The sequence below is a fragment of the Myotis brandtii genome, unplaced genomic scaffold, assembly GCF_000412655.1.
Source record: "Myotis brandtii unplaced genomic scaffold, ASM41265v1 scaffold754, whole genome shotgun sequence".
NCBI classification, from domain to species: domain Eukaryota; kingdom Metazoa; phylum Chordata; class Mammalia; order Chiroptera; family Vespertilionidae; genus Myotis; species Myotis brandtii.
In genome coordinates, this window is record NW_005371012.1 from 552,590 (window position 1) to 570,678 (window position 18,089).

The following is an 18,089-nucleotide window of genomic DNA, read 5'->3' on the forward strand; positions in this document are numbered from 1 at the left end:
AAAAACCCCTCCTTGGAGCAAAAGCATCAAACCACATAGTGCAGAAAACACAATGCAGTTTATCTGTCCTGTCGCCAAAGAAAAAAGGGAAAGGTTTGCTTTGCTGGTTAATAACTAACAGGAACAAACACTGCACACGGTGCATTGCAAACAGTACTGAGACGGAAGTGGAAACCCAGTTCACTGGGCATTTCCTTCGATGCTGCATCACAGTGCAAATAGGACAGTGCAGAGATTCAGTGAGAATCTGTGACATGAACACTCTGTTTTCTAGCTACAACGCTTCAGTCACCATTGTGTAGGTGTTACTGACTCCTCCTGAGATCTGAAGCACAGGACTCTGAATTTTAATGAGATTTGTTTTGTAATCAGTGTTCATAAGAGGAAATCACTATGTGAGCTCTTGAATCAGCCCTGCTTGTTTTTCTTTCTAATCAGGTGGTCCAGGGGGAGCTCACTGGGAAATTTCACACCTCCTAATCATCCTCATCAGGTGCTAAAATGAAGCAAGGAAATTCCCCAGAGACAGCCACAGCATCCAGGATCAGGGCTGAGCTGAGACAGGAGGAAAATGCTGGATGAGGTACATGGAGGAGGGAAGCCAAGACAGCCACAGAGCACAGTAGGAACGTGGTACAGCACGACAGCAACCTCCAAGCCTGAAATGACAGCAACTAAAAGGACCAAGGAAAGCAACAAGCCATGGCAGCAGGTGAAGAGGAGCAGCCAGTTTATCTCTTTCTTACCTACCCAGGGTAAAACCTCCAAAAAGAAAATAAAAAAGAAAGAAACAAATATAGGAAAGCATCAGTCTGAAAAACTCCAAGTCAACACTTAATCAGGGGTTGCTTTTCCAGCAGCTGTTCAGATGTCCCACCCGCTTCTATTTTGGTACAACTCTCCACTAAGGAATTTTTCTTTTCTTACACGAGAAGAGTTTGAAAGTGAAGACAAAATTAGGTCTGAAGATTTCCTATGCATTTGAATTGTGCACAAAATCCCTACCTCCCGAGCACGCAGATCCCTGATAGCTAGCTACTCTAACCCGCAGCTAACTCGGCTTCTTGCAGCTTCACTTTTATTTCCAAATGAAGAGAAAAAGTTAAAAGGTATAATCTCTATTTCTTGTCTTTCTTTTAATGTTGTCTAAAATGTCAGAACGCTGATGAAGAACCCTGAAAGCTGTCGATTAAGCCCTAAAGCTGATCAACCTGCAAGCTGGTCTCTTGGTCTCTCCTCGGGAATGAGCTGAATGAAGCCAGGCAGCATGCAAAGCCAGGAAGCGAAGCCATGAGCGCCCTTGCGGAACTGCATCGGTATGCCTTCCCCACTCCTATTTCCAAAGCCAAGGCAGAAGCGGGAAGTCCAGAATGGCCTGTCAAAGCAGCTGCCCCTTACACTCTCACAGCAATGGAAACGAGGCCTGAGGGTCCTGGGGCCCTGAGCCGTGCTCCTTGCTGTGGACAGTTACCTGATGCTGTGGTGTCAGAGAGGGTTCCTGCGTCCAGAGAGGAAGAGCTGGGTGCCTGGCCGGACAGCCCCAGGCTCTGCAGGCCCAGGGCACTGCTGCTGCTGCCTGGGAAACAAGTGGAGAGTGAGCACAACATCCCCCCCAAACCCCATCCACAACGCTCCTTTGGCCACCTGCTGCCCTCGGGAGTCTAAACTCTCCAGCGTTAGACCCCTCTGGCCTAGAGGAGGTTAATCAAGAGCTATAGCTACCCAACCACCACGTTTCGTTACAGAGATGGTGGAAGACTTTCTTTAGCTCAGGTAGGGAGGGCACAGGCTGGAGGAATCTAACAGATTTGGGAGGGACAATCCAACTAACAGAAACTATGAGATTGGCTCCCAGACTGAAAACGTTACCACAATCCCTCTCACTCTCCACCTGTATCTCCAAACAGCTCTCACCCAGATCAACCTCTCCCCAAATCTGGGGACAAACTAAGTCAGTTGCACATCAGTAACTGCCAAACCCTCTTTCCTGTGCAAGGCAATTAGGCTGCTGTGCTCCTGGCATTGCCTCTACCTTGTTGGTCCTGCTGCAGGCTCAGGGCAATGGCCAGCTCAACCATGGTCTCATCATCTGCATCAGGCGGGATGTCCAGCATGGGCGGGAAGCCCTCTGCTCCTGCCAGCAGGGCCTCCAGGGGAGAGGGGTTGCCATTGTTGACATTTTCAGCTGTCTCCAACACCATGGACTCAGACTGCAAAGAGAAAGCTATGTCAGTATCCCACGGTAAATGGCAGCTTTTGGAAGTCCACTGAATAAGAGCTAGAGAGTTAGAGGCCCCCTTCCCCTCTCCGGCCCGACTCACCACCATCTCAAAATCTCCATGGTCCACCTCACTCTGTTCCTGGCTTTCCTGACGAATGTGACCACCATTCGGGATCCCTGATGACTGCATTTTCTCATCTGCATCATCATCGTCATCATCATCCTTGTCTCCTGAGTCGAAGAAATCCCAGTCACCTGAAGGTACTCCACCCTCAGCATGTGGCATGAGGACTCACAGAGCAAACAAAAACCCAGACAAGCTACCAGCTGGCACCTGTGCCTTAGAGGTAAACTCCAGCCTGTTCTAATGTTTCCTGGACCTGGCAGGGTCTGGGAAGATGGGACTGGCAGTGACAGCTTGCCCCACCTTAGGAAAAGACTTTTTCCAGCTGATGAAGGGGGAGCGGAAATTTCCATAAAGCAGAGAAATCTAAGACCAGCTCCCACCAACTCTCAGGAGGCCTTGGGCAAGACAGAGAAAGTAAATAATATAATAATGTCTGTTATCTGTCATGGCAGCTTAGAGTGTTATTTTATTATTTTTTTCCAAAACAACTGGGTCGGTGAGATTTTCACCCTACACAATCATTATGAGAACGAGGATTGAAAAAATGTGAAATCATCAAATGGAGGCTGAGGACACCACTACAGGTCCTGCCCAGCCAGCTCCTGGTGGAGGGGAGAGGCCTTCTAATAAGTTAGACCCCTTGCCTCCCACTCGATGGCTGGGAAAGCATGTGAATGTGGCCTTAATTGGAAACGTACACTTTCTGCACTTTAGCTTCTCACCAAAGATGCACACAAACTGTTGTCTAGCTTATCCAAAGTTTAGAAAACACAAATGATAGTCAAGGAAGGTGGAGGGTCACCAAGTCACAAGCATTCCTCCAGACCTGCACTGTACCACAGAGAGCCACCAGCCACTGAGCATTTAGAATGTGACTGGTCCGAAAGGAGATGTGACATTAGTATTTACTACACACTAGATTAAGACTGCACAAAAAATACTTTTTAAGGACACAAAATATTTCACTAATAATTTATATTGACTACATGTTGAAATATTTCTATATATTAGACTAATTAGTAAATTAATTTCAACATACTTCTTTTTACTCTTTATAATTTGGCATACAGAAATTTACAATTATGTATGTGCCTTTCATTGGTAATTTACTTCTGGGGGAAACAAGTAACTAGCATGTTACATAATATAATGTTAATGTTAAGATACTCTGAGAAATGCTTTACTAAAATGTTAAATGGCATGCCCTCGACTTGTGTCCCAGTGTATCACTTGTGAAATCTGCTGTCAAACACTGCAGGCAAAACGAGAGGATACTACCCCCTGGGCAATAAAATGGATCCTTACTTAATGTACTGTTTTTATGCCAGGAAGTCTCCTTTTCCTGAAAAATAGCGGGGGTTTTTTCTTTAGTCACTGTAATTTTATAACTCTTCTTTTGTTATTTTTGCTGTGGCTTGTGGGAAGCTTTCAGCCAAATATAAGACCTTTACTTAACAACCATACAGGACTCATGCTGTCGGGGGTTTTTTTTGTATCCTTGGCTTGACTTTACTATTGTATCTTTATTTTCCCATGGCTTTGATTTTCTTTATTTTTATTCTACTTATTATATGCACTTTTATATGTCATCTTAAATTCTTTATGGAGTAAGGTAGGGTAACAACAAAAGACACATAAACAAAAGTCTCCAAGACCTTGGTCAACATGGGCAGCACGTCCTCCCTCCTCCCCCTTCCCACCACCCTGCGAGCCTAAACCCAGACCTCGCATTACCCATTGGAGTGTTGCTTCGAGGGGAGGAGGGCAACGTCACATGTCTCCGCTTGTTCCTGGGCCTTAGGACTCGAATTAGAGCTTGTTTACAAGAGAAGCTCACGGCAGGATCCTGAGGTTGAAAGGAAACTGTCATGCTTAGATTTTAAATCATTCATGAGACTGCCTACAAAACACTTTCCTCTCGTGGTCAATCACTTACACGCATGTGGAAGACCTACCGACTCAGTGGTAACCCTTCTGAGCAAGTTCAGCAGCTAACCCATTTCTGACCTGGCTATGTCAGACCCATTCACTACATTCTTGTATCCGTTCTGGTAACGGACTGGCAGGTCGTTTGCTCCTGAAGTCACTCTGGCTCTCTACAAATGGGTTTTGACTTTTCACCAGATGATCAGGCTCATCTTAGCTCTGTGCTCAAATCAGTACTTCAAACACTTAGCTTCTGTGACAGTCACTGAAGATAGAGCTTGATGATGGTCTCTCATGTACTCATTTTAATACTTAACACTAACCAAGCAGCAATAACCAGGATATTCCTAGGAAGCCAACACTGAATAAGACAAAGTCCATCACCTCTTCAACCATTTTTTCCATGGAATGAGTAAACTCTTAAAGCTTTTATTGATATTCAGAGCTCCATTTCCCATTATCTCCTTTAAGCCTGTTTTTATTTCATTAACTAGCAAACATACAAAAAGTGATTTTTCCAGACATTCCCAGGCTATGTGGGGTTTTAGTGATACGTACAGGACACAGTAGCATCTGCATGTAGATCTTGGATGCTGTATTAATACAGTCCAGCTCACACGTACAGTAGCCATGGATAATGTCTACCAGAGCATTGACGGTAGCTTCAATATGAGTTAGGCCTAAAGGGGATAAAAATATAACGAAAAAATTTCTAACTACCTGAAAGTCTAAGACAAAAGGAGAAATTCTTATCCCCACATAAAGGTCAAGATAACAACAAAATAATTAGCACAAAAAGAGCAAAATAAACAAAATACACACACAGAAATGTAGGCTGTCAGCATTATTTGATTTGTTTTATTAATACTCTCCTAATCTCTCAAACTGTCCTCAAAAACCTCACAAGATATCTTGCGTCACAGAAATAAGTAATTGTCTACACTTTTGGATATCAAAATAGGGCAGAGAAGTGTGAAAAGATGAGCCGATTCTAAATGTTCCCCACTAACCCCAGATCTTAGGTAATAAGCATGACATTGACATGCCTTTTAGGTTTATTGCCCAAGAAAACTCCAAACATAAACGAACATTAGGGGCTGTTCTACTTTTCTAGATTGCTGGTCAGATCCTGACTATCCACCTACACCCAGGATAGTGTGAGAAGTTAGATACCAAAGGCAACGACAGCTCAGAAATAACATAATTCTCAAGGTTGATACTTAACTTTTACACTCTGAACTGGCTTTGAATCAAGCTCTCAAAGATTTTTTAAACAATTATAAACATGACTAAGGACACACACACCCCTCCATGTGAAAAATTGACCCCGACATGAAGAGATAAAAGAAAACTCCACTTCCTTCCCCCTCCACTGAACTTCTGTTTTAGGAACAGTGTAATGATCTCAGACTTCTACTTCCTAACCATTAGTTCTGAATAAATGGATGACTAAAGGCTAGGGGTTCATTCTGTTCAAAGACAAAACTTACAAGACACAAGTTTCCCTTTCAACATGATACCTGGCAGGCAGGCAGGTGCCAAGAAGGCATTCTTGGGTTTGGATGCATGGAGCTTCCAGAAGTGGTTCACCAGCTGGGTGATGAAACTACAGCAATCTCCTTCCAACTGCTTCTGAGGCTCTCTCCCCTCCTCCACTCCTTCTAAGCAGGAGAAAGAAAATTATTAACGACTGTAAATCGGAGATGGAATTTAATTTGTTTTAAGGTTAACTCAGGTCAAGGAAGCTTGCCTGGGGAGGGAGTTTCAAGTGGGGCCCCAATCAATATGCCAACTATCCCTAGATTCCAGCAGGCACATCTAGGAAAAAAACAGTCTGGGAAAGGAATATCACAGAAACACTGTATGTTAGAATTAAGAAGAAGGGGAGCATTCAAGATCTTTACAGCAGATTCAGAGACCTCAGGTCCAACTGTTAAACTTATCAAAACTGGAGGACTGTCTGAGATTTTCTAGAATGATTCCTAGACTATAATATTTGAAGGAGGAACAACATGACGACAGCATATGGGTGCATGAAAATAACAGAGAATTGTAAAGGCATCAACAAACTATATTTGATAAAGACAAATCAAGTTTGGTATCCAGACAAAATGAGAGAGGAGGAAACAGAATAGAGCACTAAGAAAGTCCATTACACGTATTAATAAAATACTGGCAAAAGAACAGCATAAACGTAAAAGATATGACCCTGTTACTTTAAAGCAACCAGGCCCAAGCTTAACTTTACCCTCAAGATCATAAGAGGTAGTGACAGATTATATCAATGCCCAGAGCAGTGAATAAACCCAAGGATAATACAAGAAGTAAGCACTGGAAAGAGTACTATTTACTTAAAAATGGTACAATCTTAATGTCACAAACCCTCCATAAGGTATAAAGACAAGAGAGCAAAATCCCTGGTTCGGAGCATGAAGTCAGTCAGAGGCCAGTGAGAACAATACAAGGGTGAAAGGGTGCAGAAGGTGTATGAAGCAGATTTCAGGACCACGTCCATCCAGGCTAAGTTCACCTGTTTCCATCTGGGGCAGCTTTGACTCCGTAAAGTGGACAAGGTTGTTAGGGCGCATGATGGCAATGGAGCGAGCTGTGATCACCAGCCTCTGGAAGACCTCAGGGTCCAAGTCCTTGCCTTCTTTGCTGGATGTGTTGAGACACTGCACGGCTTTGCTCAGCAAGGCCTGATCCTATAATGGAAGGATCACAGAGGATAAACCACAAGCAAGGGCTGGTACGATGGCAAAGAGCAGAGGAGAGCTGGCAGATGGTCAGGATGGCTACCTCCTCTCAAGAGAACAGGTTAATTACCACCAGTTAACAGTAAAAAATCTTCAAAGTTAAACTTCTTAATACATAAAATATTAAAGGTACTAAAAAAGGAAATCAAAAGTCACAAAATCATTACCAAAGTATGATGGGGAAGAAAATTAGAAACCACCCAATTCTCCAGAACTGCAACATCCCAGATCTCTTTCCCACAGTAAAAGGTCATTCTTTTGCAAGTTCATACCATCCAAAGATTGTTTCCAAAACTGCCTTCGCTTGAGCGGTGCAGCAGGATAAACTCACATTTCTCAGTTCTCTGGGTTGGAGGCATAAAAACTAACCAAGGCATCTGGGCTGCTGGCTTTTCCATCTGTGGAAACTGGCCCAACTTACTGCCTTCGGCCCCACTTACTTTTACAGGTGAGACCCTCTCTCCCCAGGATCCCCCTCAGTCTCTCTCCAACAACCATTCAACAATTTCCTCACAAGCAAGTACACTGATAGGCTGGTACCACAACTGGCGGAGGGAAACACCAACAGCCCTGATCTCCCAAATGAGTCCCCCTCTTCACTCTCTTCCAGCCAGAGACTCACATCCAATGTCCCTCTTTCTTAACTCTTGCTGATCCTATTAGAGTGACAGAAAAATTAATGCAAACCAGTAGCCCACTGCCGGCTTGTCCTCAGTTTCCAGGAATATCCATTAATTTCTCAGGAGACATTTTTAGACTGTGTGGGTCTGATCTCAATGCTATCCCTCCCCACCGTACTTCACTATGCCCTTACTTTACATACGAAAGCCAACATACTTGATTCCCTGTCAGTAGCCCCAACTTCCACCTCCACGGAAGGCATCCCAAGAGGGAACGATTACCTTGTGGCTGTGATAGGCCGAGCGGCTGGTGTGCAGGCTGGCCAGAAGGCTCTTGGACTGCTGCTGGACACTGGCAGGTGCTGGCAGGGACAGCAGCAACGTGGCCAGCTCCTGAGCTGCGTTCTTGTTTCTCTCCTGATGCGAAAGACAGGAGGGGTACCACTAAGCCTACCGCGTCCATGTGGAATGCACTGTCTACACCCTGCCCTTCTCTTTCCTCCCTTCCAGACCCCCAGGGCAAGGTGAGCTCCATGGACTGCAAAAAGCCAAACAAGGAATTTCAGAAATTATAATCCTCTCACAATACAGGTGTAGAAATAGAGTCCAAGCTCGTAACTCCAGAAGTGTTCTTTTACCAGCACTCACCCTGTTCTATGAAACACTGCTACAAAGGGTCCCCCAAAGTAGGACAGAAGGCCTTAAGTGGAAGACTTCTCTAGCACTTCTCGGCAAATCATGATTAAGCTATAAATGTCCCTTAGCTGGGAGGCCCCGGGGCTTCTGACAATTCCACTGACTTCCTGCCCCTCCAGAAAGCTCCCATGAACTTTGAAAAAGTAACTTGCCTTTTCGATGATTGGGCCAACAGCAAAGCAGCTTTCCAGAGCTTCTAAAGAACTCACAACCAGCCTAGGGAGACAGAAAAGCTGGCTTGAGTACAACAACCCTTCTCTCTGCCCTGTGCTTTAGCCTGCGCAAACTCTAGTCATGAGGACCCTGGGGACAGCTAATGAATGCCAAATACGAAATCAAAGCATAAGACCTGCCACAGGCACCAACCATGCATATCCTTTCCTCGTGTTACAGGCCAGAAGAAACCTGGCTCCTGCTTGGAGATCAACCTGAGGCCATGTTCATAATCCGTAACTCAAAGACAGGGCTTTTCTTCCTTAAAGAGGATAAATGTGCTTCCTTCTGCTGCCTGTGGCAGGGATCACTGAGATGGGCTTAACAGTCTGATGCAATGGGACCCGAAGCTCAGATGCCCACAGTTCACAGGCAGAGGGATACATACACAAGGGGAAAGGTTAAAGCCATGTTCTTATTCGGGGAAGGTGAGTTTATATTTTACTTACACCTCCTAGAAAATACACAAAGGCACTTCCTATGTGTCCCTAAGTATGGGGAAGAGAGCAAACTGTACTTTCAGGAGCATGCCAATTGCCAACATTTAAAGGATACTACAAAGCACCTTTAGAAACCTGAGCAATTTTCTTGTAGGAAATAACAGGAAACCCAACTGTAACATGCTGCCCAGGGCCGACTCCTGTGAGTTTAATGTGGCATAGTAAAAAGACCAATACTCGGAGGACCGATGCTCTGGAGAGAGGGAAAGGATTGAGAAGGCAGTTGGAAAGAAAGGTCAAGGGGTAGAGGAAGACAAAGAGCCAGGGAAGAGGGACCAGGGGCATAAAACCCAGTTGGACGGAATAGCTCTCCAGTGGCTTTTCAGGTGGTAGGGCTTCTTGATTGTCCCACTGCCCCTGGCCGCCCTTCTCATCTACTGTAGAGAGGGCACAGGGAGGAATGGGGTAAGGAAAAGAGAAAGCCAACAAAGTCTGAAGCAGCCAACACCAAGTGCGCACGTACAACCCTCCGCATTCTCCACTTTTAGGCAGACAGCTCTGCAGCCATGCAACGACCAGAACAGAGAGGAGCAGGAGGACTCTTCCACAGAAGCAGATTCAACGCAAAGCCACACCATTGGGTTACACTGCTCTCTGACACACACTCACTCGTGCAGAGAAAAGAAAGAGGGCATACTAACCGGTCCAGCTTGGTTAGGGACTCAGTTTCAGAACTTGGGGAAGAAGCAAAGAAAAAAAAAAGGAAAAAAACATGAAGCTCAGAGAAACCTGGAAACACATCCTAAGCAAACAATATAAGAATAGGGTAGGGGAAGAGAAAAAGAGAGAGAAGGGAGAGGGGGAGGCTGCTGGTGGGAGGCAGTGATTCAAGCCAGGCTATTCTTATGACTTACAATGTAAGAATCTCAACATCTTACATCACGAGTTACTTCATCTGCCATGGCAAACCAGTAGCTACCTAGCGCAAAGAAGCCAAGCGCAGTACTTAAGGAGGCCTCTGGAGGGAGCCCAGGAGGCTCTGAACTCTGCCACAGACGCAGCAGCCAGCCTCTTACAGCAGTTATCACCACATAAGTTGCTGCTGCAGAGAAAGATGAGAAAATGATGAAATCGGAACGAAAGGGAAGATTTTCCCCATAATTTCCAAAAGACTGGATCCTAATCTACAACACTCGTGTAAGCATCTTAGTCAGTAGCCTCTGGCTATACCAAAGGATACCTGAGCATTAAGAGAAGGCACAGAAAGCTCTCAGCACACTTTCAGGCTTTGTCTGCACACTAAGAAGACAGCGAGTATTGGGAGTTGTGTGAACACTTGAAAATCACGGGCTCAATCTGAGGCAGTTAACAGGGACTGACTCTCTCAAGACACAGGTTCTGCAGGGAGAGTGAGAAACGGTGACACTGAAGCCAGCCCCTTCAGTGCTGGTACCTCTCCAGGACAGTTCCACTGGTTGTGGTGGGGGCAGCTGAGTCGCTCTCTCCAGTGCCATTGCTCTGGTTCAGGTTTGAAGGACAGATGTTGCTGACAGAGGCAGAAGGGAATTCTTCCGGGGGCTCATCTGGCCAGCCAAACTGCTCCTTAGTCTTGCCATAAATTTTTACAGCATCGATCATGGTGACACCTGCTGGATCCACCGAGGCCCCAACTGTAATAAGCAAGAGAAGCTATTAAGAAGTACATTCTCTGAAGGGCTAACACCACCATCTTCAAAGCAAAGACCAGAATAAGTTTGAGCAAAGTAGCAAATCACATGCATTTTTAGTCATAGAACTTGATCTCCTGCAACTTCAGCAGCACCTTAGTCTGTACAGATATTTAATACATGAAGAAACAGCCCCACAATCAAAGCCTATGAGGTCTACTATTTGGAAGAAGAGTCGCTGACCATCACTGTAGGAACCAGACCCTCTGCGCTATCAGGGCACTGTATCGCCAACTCCCTCGCGCAGAGAACTCTGAGAACTCCCTTTGTTCAAAGCACAGATCCTCATCATTCACACAAACAGCATCAGACAGGTGGCCAGTAAACACTATAGAAAGATGCCAGCCTTATGCAAGACTCAGGATTTATATTCAGGGTTACAAGTTTTTAATAGCAGGGCAAGGCAAGGCACTGTCAAACACCTCAGTGCCGTGGACCTATGGCTGTCTCTGTGCTTTAAGGAAGCCTTGTGACCTCACGTGCTAATCTTGCCTCCTCTCTGCATAAACACGCAGGCAGCCCATCAGCAAGGCTGACCCAAGCCTATAGACGTGGAACTGAAGCAGATTTTGACTCTATCTCCATGCCTCCCATTCTCAAGTATATCCCTTTCCTGTCACCTTGCCTCCTTCATATCTCAAATGAAGCTCAGAGTTTCATGACAGTAGAGACCACAGAGGTATCAGCAGAACAGAGGGTCCCCAAATACTCAAGAGCCACAGAGAAGTGGCCCCCAAGTCAGCATCACAGTGGGAAGGATACAAACTGTGCCAGGGGCTGGTGACTCACTGAAGAGGTTCAGTTTCTTATCAGCCTGCAAGGCCTCTTCTCTGGTGAAGGGGAAGTCGAACCAGCGGGAGCGACTCAGGTTAAGCTGCATCGTTCTGCCAAAGATCTCGATATATGACGGAGCCCGTTCAATTGCCTGGGTCCCAATCTGGATCCGCATACCCGTCATCACCATTGTGCTGTTGTTGTTACTAATCTCAATGGTGAAGCCACCGGGCTGCAGGAAAGAAAGGCTCACATTAGAGAACGAATACAGTTCTTAAGGGCAGACCTGTAAACCTTCCTCTGACAGTGTCTCAATGTGTGGTCCCCACAAGACCTTCATCCTTTTAACTCTCCAGTAATAATTTCCTTCCTTCCAAAGCCAGGCAAACTGAGACAGGGAGCAGACTCTCTTCAATTTCAGGCTTCCTTCTCCCTTGCAGTTACCACCCACCTGCCCTCTGCACAGCAAACCTGTTGGTAACGTTGTACAGAAGCCCTTCTGCATGGGGTGAGAACAATATTCACCCCAGGGACCATTTAACTAGTGTCTAGGGTCAGTGGCTGTGGGTATATACTTTATATTTGCATTCTCAAGAGATGTGCTCTCCAACAACAACCCTGTTTGAATCTGAACCCAGCCTGACCCAGTCCTCACCTTGGTGTTGGCCACATACATGCCAGTGGAATTCAGCCGGTGCTTTATCTGTTGTGCATTGTAGACCTGCAGAAGGTCATTACCACCAAACTCCACATCTGTCAGCTGCTGGTTGTGTTCAAAGAAGTCAATGGGGAAGGTCACCTGGCTGGATGTGCGGGTTGCTGTGGAGAGCAGCAGATTGCCAGAGAGCACTGGTAAGGGTCGCCTCTCCCACCTCTGTGCCCACTCTACAGGTCGCACCCTCCCAGCTCAGCCCACACACACATGCTCCAAGCTTTCTAGACAAACTCTGGATTATAATGTTTGCATCAGTATGATGCCTACATGTGGTTAGCTGTACCACAGTTATTATCCCTATAACCACAATATCACCTAGCAGGACAAAGAAATCTGGCGCTGGTGTTGCATACAGTTACTAACAATAGGTCCTCTCATAGCTGGTTTGTTTAAAATAAGTAGAACTATTTCTTTACTGGAAGATGAGCTGCATCACTATCTCACAGACTGGGACAAATTTCAGGTAATGGGAGGACCCCCACAATGGTCTGTGCTTAGCCAGATTTACTCACTCCTACAGTCAAGCTTTCACTCCCTGAAGAGTCCTCCATCAGTCAGGAGCAGGATCCCAGCTCAGAGACCCAGGAGGGGCTCTTCACTACTCACTGAGAAATTAACCAGCAACTGGAGAACCTACTCCTCAGTCAGATCTTGCACTTCCCACCAGGCAAGCAATTTTCCCTGAACCCAGAGAAAAATCTCTCAAACAAGGTCCAAAGGATAATTCTTTACTGGGCACCTGAGGGTGGATGACCCTAAGTGGAGAGCCAATGGGTGCTTCCCATTAGTACAATGTGTCTCTAAAAGCCACACAGAGCACTGGTGGCCTCAGGAAACTTGAGTCCATTTTTGGAAATTAGCTAAGACATATCCCTACCTTTACAAAACATGGAAGTCAGACAGTCACCGATTCTTTATGGATATTTACAACAGTCTACTCTACTCATCATCTAGAAGACTGCCCCCGCCCCCACCCTCCTACCCTCCTACCCCCGAGTTGAGGGGCCTTACTGATGGTGGCTGTCTTGCGCTTTCGAACGGGCTTCATTATGCTGATGACACTGCTGGGCTGCAGGGATGGCTGAAGCCAATAGGAGGTGTTCTCCACGTTGGCCATGTAAATGCGCAGGCTGCCATCCTCACACAGCAAGATCATGGTTGTCCGCTGCTGCTCGTTGCAGGCCGTGTGCCTAATGGCGACCATGTCTTGGATCTAGGAGAAGGGGACAAAGGAGGGTGTTAGTTCCCGCACCTACAGATCAGAACCTCAGAGAGAGAGAGAGAGAGGCAGAGAAGCAGCTTTTCACAGTCAGTTGTGGGGTTGCAGAAGGATGGCACAGGCATCAAGGAGAAAAATGGATCCCAATTCTTATATCGGCTCCATTCAAAGAGCTGGGAAAGTAGACTATACAACATAAAACTAGAGCAGGTTCACGCAATTCAAGTGATGGGAGAATGTGGCACTGACCTTTGCTTTAGCAGGAAGAGTCTTTATTTCTTGAATAAGAAAAGTGTCTGGTTTCACCATAACTACCAGTGGCACACCTGTAGTTTGCTGGACACAACACACCAAACCAGGGTGGTTCATCACCTCAGACCACTGGCAAAGGGCAGGAGACGTTTTACTGCCACCATTGGAACTGCAGACAACAAAAGTGGCCAAGGTCAGGTGTCAATCACCATCTACTGGAGCTGTCCTTGAACTAAAGGACATCCTCACTAAACACTTGACTCTCAGAGCAAGTTATTTGTCCAGGGACTCAATTACCCATGAATCTCATTTCTATTCTGAGCCATGTATATACTCTCATATGCCCCAAAGTGTGCCCCAGCAGGAGTCCTGGTTAGGATCTCCACTGCTAGGCTCCACTGTCTGAGGGAATAGGTGACTCTATGTGCCTAAGAGGTTGTCACTCCATAGGGCTGTGGAGCTGCCTAAGGCTGATGACCCAATTTCCTATTAAGAATCTCCAGTCCTACCCAGTTTGGCTCAGTGGATAAAGCGTCGGCCTGTGGACTGAAGGGTCCCAGGTTCGATTCTGGTCAAGGGTATGTACCTGGGTTGCAGGCTCCTCTCCGGCCTGGGCCTTGGTCAGGGCTCATGCAGGAGGCAACCTATCGACATGTCTCTCTCACATTGATATTTCTATCTTTCTCTCTCTCTTCCACTCTCTAAAAATCAATGGAAAAATAGCCTTGGGTGAGGATTAAAAAAAAAAAGAGTCTCCAAGCACTTCAAGTTACGTGTGAATGACATCTATTTTATTTCATCCCAAACCAGTAATTCACAAAACAGAGGCCAGAAAGTGCTAGAATGGCTCTTCAATAGCAGATAAGGAAAAAATCCTAAACCCCTTCCCCCTCCCTAAATAAAACAGTCACTACTTCACACACATCTCTATTATCTAAAAAGCTAATGGAACCTTCTAGCTCCCCAACCCCAACTATGCCTCCACTACCGATTCCATGTTCTTTGACCAATGAGTCCCCCAAGAGGCAACTTAAAGGCCATTATGACAACATGCATGTCCAGGAGAAACTTTCCCTTCTCAAAACTCAGTAATCACATGAAAATCCGCTTTGCTGCCTTGACTACAGCTTTTCCTTCTGAATGACAGTGGCCCCACAAACTACCTCTTACAGGTTAGTCTGCATGGTGGGGACAAACCATGCAGACAGCCCAACCTGCCAACACTGGATGCTGCTTGATTGTGAAGATACCCAGCAGGGAAAGGAGCTGATGGAGAAAAGTACATTTCACCAAATTCATAACCAACACAGTACTTGGGAGGGAGGTGAGCCCTCCTAGTGAACGTGGGCATTATGAAGCCAAACATGCAGGGCTCATTCCCACCTTTTGATGTTAATGGAGAAGAGCTGCAACACCTCCAGAGTCGTCCTGCTGATGGTGGCTGCAAATGACTTGCCTTGACAATAGCTGAAGAACAGCATCTGCAACACGTGGGAGTAGTAGACAGACACACCACCACCTGCCACCTGGCTGTTACTGTCCTGTCAGGACAAAGACACAACGTCTGCATTAACTTCTCATGTTGCCTTGGGTACCAGCTTCCCGTTTTGCTGGTTATTAGTTTTAAATCAAGATTGTGAGCTCTCATAGTCTAAAACATGAGATCCCTGGGCTAAATTTTAAAAAGTGAGAATAAAGAAACATCAAGTTGAATTTAGTCCTAAAGGACAATAGTTTTTGCTATTAGGTAAAAAGTTAGAAGAAAAAAGAACAAGAATAGAAGAGCTGCTAAGCTAATTAAATTGGGAATAGAAGGAAACGGCAACATTTGCTCTAACCTTCAGGTCCTCGTGGTTGATTTCCAGAACGTTAGTGACATAGAAGGGTCCCTGCTGGGCACTGCTGGCCTCTTCCATGAGCTGAGTATAGATGTACCCAGCTGAAGACATTATAACAATGATGTTCTTTCCCTCCTCGTTAAAGAGGAAGGTCACATCTCGTATCTTTGAGCTTGGCAGGAGAAAGTAGAAGGTTGGACTCAAGGCATCAACAGACAGGTCATAAATCTGCAGAATGAAAGGAAAAAAGATGAAATCAGGGAGATCTATTGCAGCTCCACCCCCAAATTATCCTGGTAAATCCAAAGAGCTGCAATTGGAGAGCAAGTGCTAGGCACTGATGAATGAAGTACCTGTTACTCTCCCTCAAGGAATGAGTAGGGGAGAGATACACATCAACAAATTCTGCAACAAGTACAGCAATAGCTGTGCACTTGGTATACTGGGGAATTTTACATTGCCTACACACAGAAAGCTCCTGCTCGGCAATGTAACAAAAGGCAACAAAATGTTAGGATTTTTTTATTTTTTATTTCTGAGAAAAGCTAGCACACAATGGAGATCAGACATTCTGGATTTAAAAGCAAAACCATTCTAGGACCACATCATCAGAGCTGTTACTGTACCTTGACAAAATCTGCGGTGACAATCGCTAACTCAGTCTGTGAACCAGGTAACCACACGGCTTTGATGATGAAGTTTCCTGTTGCCAACTGGGGGTGCAACACCAAGTGATCCGAAACGGAGCCTGAGCTACTGAAGGTCAGCACATGGCAGTCCTGGACACAGTTAAAGAACAGAATGGTTGAAAGATGATTTGGAAATAGACTAATTCATTTCAGAGTTCTAATGTTTCCTATTCTTCCCTAATATTCCTTGCCTTCAGACAGTATTCAGACTATCTAGAACATATTCAGGTTTCAAGAACATATAAAGATTATTCCAACATAAAAACAATGTAGAAGAAATTCAGAGAAATATTTCTTTTGCATTCCAATGGTTTTTAAGTTTAACCTCAACAGCCAGTAAGGAAAGTGGTGCTAAGAACAGGAGAGAGAAGGTGACTAGGACCCACAGCTCTAGGTAACCAACCCTGGATCATGACTGTTACCTTCAGCCCACACACAGCCAGGTAGTCTTCCTTGCATGGATTCCCAGTGAGGCTCAACACAGTAAAGGGGACTGGGGCAGATGCTAGGCGGGTCAGCGTCAACTTCCTTTTGCTGGAATCTGCTTGCTTCAGGAGTGCAGAGAGCTGCAGAACAGTGATCTGCAAAGGAACAATTACCAATTTATTCTTAACCCTAGTCTTCTCAGAGAACACAGCAATAACAAACGCTTCTTCAATAGGGATATTAGTTTGCAGGTTTTTATTGTGGATAAGCCTGAGGAAAACCCTAGCCCAATATCACCCTCTATTTCTCCTGGCTAAAAGATATGGAACATCTTCATTTTCTCCACCCAGTGAGGACCAATAAATCTAATTTCTCTTTCTATAATCAGTTCATAAAAATAAGAAATTGCTATGTACTATATCCTTTCTAGTTTACTACGAAATGTTTTTGAGTATTTTCCAGCTCTTTTAAGAACTATTCGTATCTCTAGTTTGTTCTTTTCACTAAAGATAATGTTAAAACAACTTAACTGGTGATGGAGAAGCCAGAATACAGAAAAACGTGAAGATACCCACAACTCTCTCACCTTCCACGGGTTCTAGAACACAACATATAAACTTCCCTGTGTCCTTTGAGGGCTGGGAGGAACCAAATAAGGAACACTCAGTTTTCCTATGAAGCTGTCTCTTGGCTTATGCCTTCCAGAGTGACCAAACTGGGCAGACTGGAAGCCACTCTGTCATAGGTCACTGCTGGTCATTACCTTTCCCTGGGGCTTGAAGGATATGCTTTGAGGGGGAATTTACATTACTGAGAAACAGAGCCTTTGTTCGTCATACTGGGTCTAAGTCTAAGTCACCAAGTGTTCCAGCAGAAATGTTCATTGAGCCCTGTCCTTAAAGCATTCTCAGAACCTGATAGATTTTTCCCAAAGGGCCAATCTGAGCATAGTAAGCTATCTGTTTTACTTAGCACTTAAGATAAATAAAACCTAAAATGAGTGGGAAGGAAATGGGAGTACCCACCTTGCCTTTCTCATGACTGACTGCCAAATGTTGGCGGCGACCATGGGGGGAGGAGAGTACACACATAGCCACCCGCCTGAGTACATGGGCGCTGATTAGCTGTCGAATAGTCTGGCCCTGGTCTCCGCTGTAATTCATCCGAACATTCTCAAAGGCACCTTCCTGGGAGCCTAAGGTGGGAACCTGGCATAGAGGGAAGCAGAGAGAGTAGGCAGTAATGAGGCAAACAAGATCAAGTGGATTCACACACTATTGAAGTGACTAAGATACTGCAGTTAGGTCATTCAGGAGCAATGGACGCCAATCTGTCCATGGACACAGGTAAGTTTGTAAAGTTACTGTCAGCAATAACAACAATGTAGTGAATGTTTCATAAAGCTATATTTAGTTAATAAAAAGTATTAGCTCTTAAAAATGTTATAAAG

The 18,089-nt window shown here is 45.3% G+C and overlaps 1 protein-coding gene across 9 annotated transcripts in view; it reads right to left on the reverse strand.

Annotated features, from left to right (window-relative positions):
* UBR4 (ubiquitin protein ligase E3 component n-recognin 4) overlaps positions 1-18,089 on the reverse strand; it is a 77,877-nt gene that overhangs the window by 56,670 nt on the left and 3,118 nt on the right. For 2 of the 9 annotated variants that reach the window (XM_014530647.1, XM_014530645.1), the window contains exons 5-25: positions 17,665-17,847; positions 16,636-16,794; positions 16,151-16,303; positions 15,525-15,752; positions 15,070-15,227; positions 13,684-13,855; positions 13,227-13,428; positions 12,156-12,319; positions 11,516-11,732; positions 10,453-10,669; positions 9,701-9,733; positions 8,499-8,562; positions 7,933-8,067; positions 6,805-6,979; positions 6,025-6,108; positions 5,795-5,935; positions 4,833-4,954; positions 4,083-4,194; positions 2,322-2,452; positions 2,033-2,210; positions 1,472-1,576 (exon numbers count right to left, since the gene is read on the reverse strand). In XM_014530647.1, coding sequence (XP_014386133.1) covers positions 1,472-1,576; positions 2,033-2,210; positions 2,322-2,452; positions 4,083-4,194; positions 4,833-4,954; positions 5,795-5,935; positions 6,025-6,108; positions 6,805-6,979; positions 7,933-8,067; positions 8,499-8,562; positions 9,701-9,733; positions 10,453-10,669; positions 11,516-11,732; positions 12,156-12,319; positions 13,227-13,428; positions 13,684-13,855; positions 15,070-15,227; positions 15,525-15,752; positions 16,151-16,303; positions 16,636-16,794; positions 17,665-17,847 — 3,133 coding nt within the window. The remainder of the gene's footprint in view (positions 1-1,471; positions 1,577-2,032; positions 2,211-2,321; positions 2,453-4,082; positions 4,195-4,832; positions 4,955-5,794; positions 5,936-6,024; positions 6,109-6,804; positions 6,980-7,932; positions 8,068-8,498; positions 8,563-9,700; positions 9,734-10,452; positions 10,670-11,515; positions 11,733-12,155; positions 12,320-13,226; positions 13,429-13,683; positions 13,856-15,069; positions 15,228-15,524; positions 15,753-16,150; positions 16,304-16,635; positions 16,795-17,664; positions 17,848-18,089) is intronic. The other 7 variants (XM_014530646.1, XM_014530648.1, XM_014530651.1 and 4 more) reach the window with 7 other exon arrangements.